The sequence below is a fragment of the Larus michahellis genome, chromosome 23 (assembly GCF_964199755.1).
Source record: "Larus michahellis chromosome 23, bLarMic1.1, whole genome shotgun sequence".
NCBI classification, from domain to species: domain Eukaryota; kingdom Metazoa; phylum Chordata; class Aves; order Charadriiformes; family Laridae; genus Larus; species Larus michahellis.
The window spans coordinates 4961067-4969666 of NC_133918.1; the positions used below are offsets into that span (position 1 = coordinate 4961067).

General features: G+C 65.0%; 1 protein-coding gene across 2 annotated transcripts; it reads left to right on the forward strand.

The window, feature by feature from the left end:
- The first annotated feature begins 956 nt into the window (after positions 1–956).
- Positions 957–5493, forward strand: TMEM161A (transmembrane protein 161A). 2 transcript variants are annotated; one of them, XM_074565618.1, is made up of 12 exons: positions 957–1048; positions 1668–1771; positions 1856–1936; positions 2178–2275; positions 2421–2577; positions 2847–2998; positions 3080–3140; positions 3279–3440; positions 3612–3725; positions 3938–4112; positions 4223–4319; positions 4569–5493. In XM_074565618.1, the coding sequence occupies exons 1-12, from the start codon at positions 1046–1048 to the stop codon at positions 4823–4825; spliced, it is 1461 nt and encodes a 486-aa protein (XP_074421719.1). In that variant the 5' UTR covers positions 957–1045; the 3' UTR covers positions 4826–5493. The 2 variants fall into 2 exon arrangements, with proteins under 2 accessions (XP_074421719.1, XP_074421720.1); XM_074565619.1 differs by having other exon boundaries at positions 3279–3422.
- The last annotated feature ends 3107 nt before the right edge of the window (positions 5494–8600 follow it).

Genomic DNA, 8600 nt, shown 5'->3' on the forward strand with positions numbered 1-8600 from the left:
TGGGTACCCCAACCCGTGGGGGATGCTCGGGGCACGGGCGGAAGCGACATCTAGCGGGAAGCGCATCCCATCGCCTGGGAGATCGATATCCATGGCAACCCCTCGGGGCCACCAGCACCCTGCCAGGACCAGGGGCACCCACCAGCACCCGCGGAGCCCCCCTGTCAGGGTGAGCGGGCGCTCCTTGGCACGGCAGGGCTGTCACAGCCCTAAATAACCCTGAGCTCAGCTGAAATCCCTGCAGACCCCCGCCGTGACGTGGGTGCTGGCACCGTGGTGGGCCCTGAAGCCCCTTACCCGCCGGCAGCCGGGATGAGCTGCACCCAGCGGGCTCTGCCCCGGCCTCCTCCATCTTCAGCTCCTCCAGCACTCACAGGGAGACACAGACAGGGAGCAACGGGGGCATAAGCGCAGGGGAGGAGCCCATTGCAAGGAAGATGTGGGCAAAGGATCGTGGCTGGCAAGATGGTTACAGCCTGCCCCACGGCATCATAGCTCCCTGGAGGGCACTGGGGAGGGGAAGGTCCGAGCTCAGCCAGACCCGGGCCCAGGGTGGAGGAGGATGGGGAGGCCACGGGAACCGAGCCGCCGCTGCCCTAACCCCCGTGCCCTTCTTTGCCCCCCAAATACCGTGCCCAGGGGCTGTGTGCAGGGATGGGTATCGCAGAGCCTCAGCCTGAAGGGGCACTTTAGCTGCAAATACACACCCACACGTGTGCACATATAAACATAGGGGGTGCAGGCAGATACATACATACGATTTAATTGACATACATCCGTGCAGCCGCTGCCCGGGACGTGCGCCTGCCTCTCACAGCGCGGCCGGGGCTCGAACACGCGGCCCCGGGGCCGCGCGGGGACCACAGCTCCCAGGAGGCAGCGCCGGCGGAACCGGGCGCCGCGGGGGGCCCGCCCACTCCCATTTCCACCTCTCCATTGGTCGAGAAGCTGCCAATCAGAGGGAGAGCGGCAGCGGATTGGTCGGCGAAAGGAAGGCGGTGGCGGCGGGCAGGCTTCCTGCAGCCGCCTTTGCACTGACCCCGGCATGGTGAGCGCGGCCCGGGGGGGCTGCCCGGGGGGGGCTCATCCAGGCTGTCCGGGAGGGTGCACGCATGGGGGGTGCGTGTCTCGGGGGGGGGCATGCCCGGAGTGGGGGATGCCTGGGGTGTCCCAGGGGTGTGCGCGTCCGGAGGGTGCCTGCCCGGGGGGGGGGGGGCGTTCCCGGGGGGGTGCCTGCCCGAGGAGGGGCGCATGCCTAGGAGGGTGCATGCCCGGGGGGGTGCGTGCCCAGGGAGGAATGCCTGGGGGAGGGATGCCCGGGAGGTAAATGCCCGGGGCGGGGAGGGGATACCCGGGGTGTCCCAGGGGTGTGCGCGTCCGGAGGGTGCCTGCCCGGGGGAGGGGGGACATGCCCGAGGGGGTGCCTGCCTGGGAGGGTGCATGGCTGAGGGGTTGGGGGTGCCCCGGGTGTCCCAGCGGTGTGCATGCCTGAGGGATGCATGTCCCGGGGGGGTGCGTGCCCAGGGTGTCCCATAGCAGGGCCAGGGGCTGGGGGGAAGCATGCAGCCCCGGCACCTCAGGCTGCTGGGGGGGCTCCCCGTGTCCCCCCACCCTGGGTCTGGGAGCTGGGGTGCCCGGGTGGCCCCCTGAGGGTGTCCCCGGCGCAGGCGGTGATGGGGGTGCAGGTGGTGGTGAGCCTGCTGGCCGCCAGCCTCATGCAGAAGATGGCCCCGCACTGCTCCTTCGCTCGCTGGCTGCTCTGCAACGGCAGGTACGTGGCCCCCTCCCTCCCCGCTCGTCCCCGTGGGGCCTCGGGGACAGCCGGCGCCGCTGACGCCCCACTGCTCCCTTCCAGCCTGCTCCGCTACAAGCACCCCTCGGAGGAGGAGCTCTGCGCCCTGGCAGGCAAGCAGCGCCCCAAGGCCAGGCGGGACAGGTCAGCTCAGCTCACGGCTCCGGTGGGTGGGAGGGACATAAAACGATAAATACTGTGTCTGGGGGCTGATGGAAGTCATCCCGGCGTGCTGCGCGACTCCTCTGGGAGGTGCGGCACTGACACCCCACCGATGAGGAGCCCCAAGCTGGGGACGTGCCACCACGCGAGGGACACGTGGTGTCCCACACAAGGGACGAGCCAGCTCTTTGCCTGCCGTCCCGAGCCCGGGTTTCCCTTGCAGGAGGATGAACGGCGTGACAGATGACAAGCCCCTCTCCGTGCCCCGGGACATCGACCTCCGCCTGGACACCAGCCCCATCACCGCCGTGGATGCTCTCGGTAACCCCACAGCGCCAGCACCCTTCCCTCCCACCCACCGCAGGACCCCGGCGTCCTGGCACCCAGCATCAACCCGGACCCTCAGCCATGCCCAGGACCCGCCGTGGGTCCCCACAGTGCGGTGACACGTCCCTCTGTCACACAGTGCTGCGTTATTTCCTGGACTACCAGTGGTTCGTGGATTTTGCCGTCTACTCCACAGCCGTGTACGTCTTCACCGAGGGCTACTACTGCCTGGCGGACCCCCAGAAGGAGACAAACATCGGCGTGCTCTGGTGCCTGCTGACGGTCGTCTTCTCCATGTATCCTTCTGCTGGCTTTCGGGGTCCCACCGTCCTTGTTTTTTCCCCATTAAAAGCCAGTTGAGGTGGAAAATTTAAATTTATGGATTTATAAACCGCTCACTGATGAGCTGTAAAGGTGCCTAATGAGAGCCTTCCCCATGGAGAAGGTGGCGGTGGCCTAATGGCATGGATGCTTTACGATGTGCTAACAAGCGGGGGGGTCCCGCAGGTGTTGGGGGGATTGCTGAAGCACCCTCGTTTCCTTGACGGCCGCCCCTCGCCCGCAGCAAGGTCTTCTTCATGGTGATGCGCCATTACTTCCGCTCGGAGGAGGGAGGCGAGCGCTCCGTCTGCCTCACCTTCGCCTTCTTCTTCCTCCTCCTCGCCATGGTGGCCCTGGTCATCCGTGAGGACTACCTGGAGTTCGGCCTCGAGCCCGGTGGGTGAGGGGGGACGGGGAGAGGTGGATGGGCAGGTGGGGGCTGTGGGCACCCCGCTCACGGGGGGTCGCTCCCCGCAGGGCTGGCCGGCGTCAGCAGCAACCTGGAGAGCATCCTGAAGCAGCGGGGCTGGGAGTGGACGTGAGTTGGTGGTAGGGCGAGGAGGGAAACGGGGCTTTTGGGGAGGTTTTTTGGAAGTCTGGGGGGTCATAACCCCTCCAGGGCTCACTGGGGACGGGACCAACCTGTCCCCCCCCACGCCGCCTTCTCTCTCCGCAGGCTGCCCCTCGCCAAGCTGGCCTTCAAGGTGGGGCTGGTGGCCCTGTGCTCCTTCCTGGGCGCCTGCCTGACCTTCCCGGGGCTACGCCTGGCCCAGACGCACCTCGACGCTCTCCGGATGGCGGCCGACAAGCCCCTGACCCAGTTGGGTGAAATCTGCGGGTGGGGAAGGAGGCGAGGGGGTTGGGACCCCCCCGGCCCTGTGGCTGCAGGAGGTTTGGTGGTGGGAGAGGGTGGAGGCGGTGTGGGCGAGGATCGGTCCCTGCCCGCGGGGAGAAGGGGAGCAGGGGGCACCTGGCTGCAAGGGGGGGGTCTCTGACGTCTCCGCCGCAGGGTCCTGCTCCACGTGAGTTTCCTGGCGCCCGTCCTCGTGGTGGTGATGTGGATCAAGCCCATCTCGCGGGATTTCCTGCTCCACGCGCCCATGGGCAAGCAGACGGTGCAGATGTAAGTGGGGCACCGGCAGTGGGTCCGACTCTGTGCCCCGGTATCCTTGCTCCAAGGGGAAACTGAGGCACGGGTTTCCAGTGCCGGCTCCTCCAACACCAGTAGCCCTCCATCCTCCCCACCGCCACCACCTCTCCCATCAGACATCCTCTGGGGTGTGGGGGGTTTTTGGACCCCGGGATCTCCCTGATGGCCCTCTCCTCTTGCCCCAGCATGTCGGACTCTGCCTACAACACCGCGCGCCTCTGGGCCATCGTCGGCCTCTGCCTGTTGCGCCTGGTCATCACCCGCCACCACCTCCAGGCGTACCTGGGCCTGGCCGAGCGCTGGGTGGAGCAGATGAGGAAGGAAGCCGGGCGCATCGCCGTCCTGGAGATCCAGCGCAAGGTCCGGGCGTGGGAGCTGGGGTGGGAGCGGGGGTCCGGGCACAGCTGCTGGGGTGGGAGCAGGGGTCCGGGCACGGCCACCAGCCTCCCGCTGATCCCCGCTGCCCGCAGATCACGAGGATTTACTGCTACGTCTCCGTGGTCAGCCTGCAGTACCTGGGACCCATCATCCTCACCCTCCACTGCACCCTGCTCCTCAAGACGCTGGGTAAGGAGGTGGCGTGGGGAATGTGGGGGGACATGGGGGCTCAGGAGGGGCAGAATGAGACCTGCAAGTCATCACCCAGCCATCAGCACGCAAGGCGTCCCCAGGCTCTCAAGGCATGGTTTGCAGTTGGCATGAACCTAGTGCATGCAGCGAGCGTGCTGGGACTCAGCCACCAGCACGTCTGTAGCATGGGGATGGGGCTGCAGCACGGGGACCGACCCCCACGGACCTGTCCCCTCTGTCACACAGGACACCACTCGTGGGGGCTGTACCCAGAACCCCCTCCCCTCCCCCTGGCAGCGACGGCAGCACCACCACGTCCCGGCGGCGAGGACGGGGAGGACGTGCGTGTCGCGGTGGAGCAGATCACGGGCATCTTGGGTGGCATCTTCACTCCCCTCTTCTTCCGCGGACTCTTTGCCTTCCTCACCTGGTGGGTGGCCGCCTGCCAGGTGGTCACCAGTCTTTTCGGCCTCTACTTCCACCAGTACCTGGCAGCCTCCTAACTGGGAGGAGCTGGGACGTGCCTCGGGGCACAGTCGGTGCCCGGCTGCTGGTCCCTTTCCTCCTGCTGGTTTCCCCCCTTTGCACGTGCTGGTGGCACACGTGGACACGCACATGGGGACATTTCTGCCACCAGCTCTCGGCATGACGGGTTTTACGCATCCGGGCAGCGCGGGCATCGCCTGCTCCTGCCGCCGATCACCACCGTGCCTGCTCTCGCTGCGCTGGGCTGCGTCCCTCCAGCCCCCCTTCCCCGTCCCGGCCCCGTGGGGTGATGGAGGAGCCGGAGCCCCGCAGCCGGGTTTGCTGCCGCCCGCTCTTACCCGTGGGCACACTGTGGCTGCTGCCAGCCCCCGGCGCTCCGTGCTGGTTACACTGGGCAGAGGACTCAGCAGGGATGGCCCTGGCGTGGTGGAGACCTCGCAGCTGGGTCAGAGACCCAAATGAGCACAGACACCGGGGTTTGCTCTGCCCAGCGTTGGCCTCTGCCGCCGGCTGAGGGCCAGTGTGTTTTTGTAGGGCTGCTGCTCCGGGCAGCTGGGTGGGAGCTCCTTGCGGGGTGCGTGGGGGGGGGGGTCATCCCTCTGCTTCGTGTGAAATCCTCAGGCCCAGGAGCCCGTTGGCTGTTTTAGAAATAAATAAGTAACCCAGAGTTCCGTTTGCCACGCCGAAAGCTGCCGATTTGTTTGCGCTTTGCGTCCCCCCGGCCCGTGGGGCAGGGCAGGGGGTCCCACGGCGCGGGGGCAGCTGCCTTTGGGCCGGGGGGCGAGCAGCAGAGCCCCGCACGTGTTATTGCAGCAGTGGGAAGAGGCTGAGCACTCCGGGAGACCTCACGTTCACCCCCATTGCGGTGCCCTGTCCTGGTCCTTCCTTCCCTGGGCACTGGGATGGCCCGGAACGCGCCGCTCAGCCCAAGGGTGGCTGCAGGGGGGACACAGCCCCTTGTCCCGGCTCAGCCCAGCTCTTCCCCAGCCCTCAGTGGGTCTGAGTGTAGCTGCGGGGGGGACACGGCCCCTTGTCCAGGCTCAGCCCAGCTCTTCCCCAGCCCTCGGTGGGTCTGAGGGTGGCTGCGGGGGGGACACGGGGGACACGGCCCCTTGTCCAGGCTCAGCCCAGCTCTTCTCCAGCCCTTGGTGGGTGCCGGTCCGTCTGCGTGAAAAAGGATTAGCAAGTCTGGGCTGCTCGGAGAAAGAGAGAGGGGCTTTGATCCTATTTGATAGCCTTGTAATGGTCTTAATTCCCTCCGGCTACGGGCCGGCAGGAGAAGGCAGCCCTTTGCCCGGTGTTAACAGGGCTAATCCGGGCAGCCCCCCACCGCCTGCCTCCCAGCACCCAAGCTCCAGCCACAGTAAAAGGCCTTTTGCAAAAAATTAACAGGGAAATTCCCCTTTATCGAACAGCTGGGGAAAACCAGAGCCCAGAGGAGCACCATTAACCAGCACAGGGCCAGGAGGAATTTGGCTCCAGCCGCGCTGTGGGTGGAAAGGCACAAGGAAGAAGCAAGGATGCAGGGGGACCTGTTCCAGCCTGTGCCGTTGTCCCATTAAAAGCTAGTCCGACGGCCTTGATGGCTCATTTATCTAATTTTCCTTAAGCAGGTGGAGGAAGCGGCCGGGGGCTGCGCCGGCGGGGAGGCCTGCGCAGCGGGGGGACGGTTGCTAAGGCCGGGGGTTGTGCCGCAGTCAGACACGCAGACGGTTCCTCCCCCGAGATCTGCCCAGACGTGACCCTCTCAGGCGGGGACAATGACTGATAGACTAGCCAAGAGCAGGAGACAGATCCACGGGCACTGAAATTGGGCCACATCAAATAAAATGAAAGGGCCCCCCCATCTTCCTCTCCCCAGAATTATTCTGTGTCTTGGCTTTATTTATCCAAGGGCCGGGCTCTGCGAAGGGCCACGCTCGGCTGTCAGCAGAGGGGAGCAGCTGGGACCAAGAGGTTGCGTTGCTGCTGCAGAGGCTGCGCTGGCACCAGGAGTCCCTGCTGGGACCCGGATCCAGCCTGGCATCGCCCCTGGTGCACCCCTACCTTCAGTGGCCACCGAGCCGTGCCTGGCAAGAAGCCAGGGGCTGGGATCGCAGCAGGTCCCGGAGGTCTTCCTTCGTGCCCCGGCAGGGAGGGAAGCCACGAGCCCAACCTTCCCACCCTGCTCCCGTGCAAAATGGGATCCCCTTGCTGTCCTTACATCCTGCAGAGCTGCTCCCGCTCGCAGCGGAGGGAAATTTCTAATCCCAGCCCTCGCAGCCCAACCCAGCCCGGGGGCTGCTCCCCTGCCCCCGGGGATGGACGCTGCCCTCAGCCGGCGGGGTCGAGAGGCAGCTGGGACAGGGGAGGGGGACAGGGACCCTTCTCCAGCTCTGCCACAGGCTTCCGACAAGGTTTGGTGCAAGTCTCAGCTTTTCTCGGGGTACAACCAGGCCCCCAGCTCTGCCCCGGCTGGCGGGGAGCAGCAGTGGGCACAGGGAGGTTACTCAGGGACGGCTGGACCTGTCCTGCCCGCTGGGACCTTCCCACCTTGCCAGGCATCGCGGTGTCACATCACCCGAAGTGACACGAAATGCAGCTGGAAGCACCGAAAGCCCCAAGAGCTGAGCAGGGCTGAGCAGCAGCCGGGGGGTCCCCAACTTCGGGGAAGCCACCGGGCCATGCCTAAGCCGACAGTGCCACCTGCTGCCATTGCACGCCCGTCCCCGTCCCGCACCGCGGCGCCGGGGACAGGGACAGCACAGGCCCCCGCTGGGGGAGGCACAGGTTTTGAGCCACCTCCAGAGGTGCTTTCCTTCCTTCGAGCTTCTCCCAGCTTCCACGCAAAGCCCAAAGCGCCCACCCGTGCACTTCGCGGGGTGCTCCGCGCACAGACACCTGCGCGGCTGGGGGCACCCCCAGCCCCCCCACACTCAGTCCCTCCATAAATCCACCGCGGTGGGCCGCGTCCCTCTCTCTCACGAGCAACGTACGATAGGAGACACCCTCGGGGAGCCTGCAAAGTCAATTATAATTTTTTATTAAATATACATCCTCTCTTGGCACAAATCTTAAAATATATAAACATTATATAACAAAGTGTCTTCACTGCAATAAAATAGAACTCCAGATCCAAGAAAAGCAGTCAAAAATGACACACATACGTACACGCGCACATTGATGGTGAGGACACGTCTTGACAAAAGGCATTTAACAGTGTTTGTGCTAATTATATGCATAGACCACACAGGCAGTGAAGGGTGCTGGGAAACCCTGCGCCACACAGCGTTTAGGGGGGAGACGGGGGTAGCGGGAGGAATCAGCCCCTACAATATTAAGGAAAAAAAAAAAAAAAAAAAAAAAAAAGGCTGTTTTGTAGGAAGGCCACCTCCTCCTCTGGCCCAGGCCAGGCAGGGAGGGTGCGGAACACGCGCCCCGGCTCTCTGCAGAGCCCGGGTACCCAGTCAGGCACGGGGGAAACGCCGTGGGATGTATCCCACCGCCTTCCCTCCTCCTCCTGCCCGCCCAGGACCGGCTCCGGACTCGCACGGGGCTGCCACAGTGCTTCTGCTCAAGTTTCCTTTCACGCCTCACCTGCTTTCCTGTTACAGACTCCAGAGAGCGAAGGTGACCGTGCTCGAGTCCTCCTACACAGGAGGCGGTAAGAAGTTAACAGAAGTACCACTATTTTTCCACAGAAGCCATGAAACTGTTTTTGGAGAGCACCCCCGGAGTACCAGCGCTGCAACACGCTCCCCACCCCGCGGCTTTCGGTGACTTCGTGCCCCAGGAGGCTGCGACTCCTCTCCT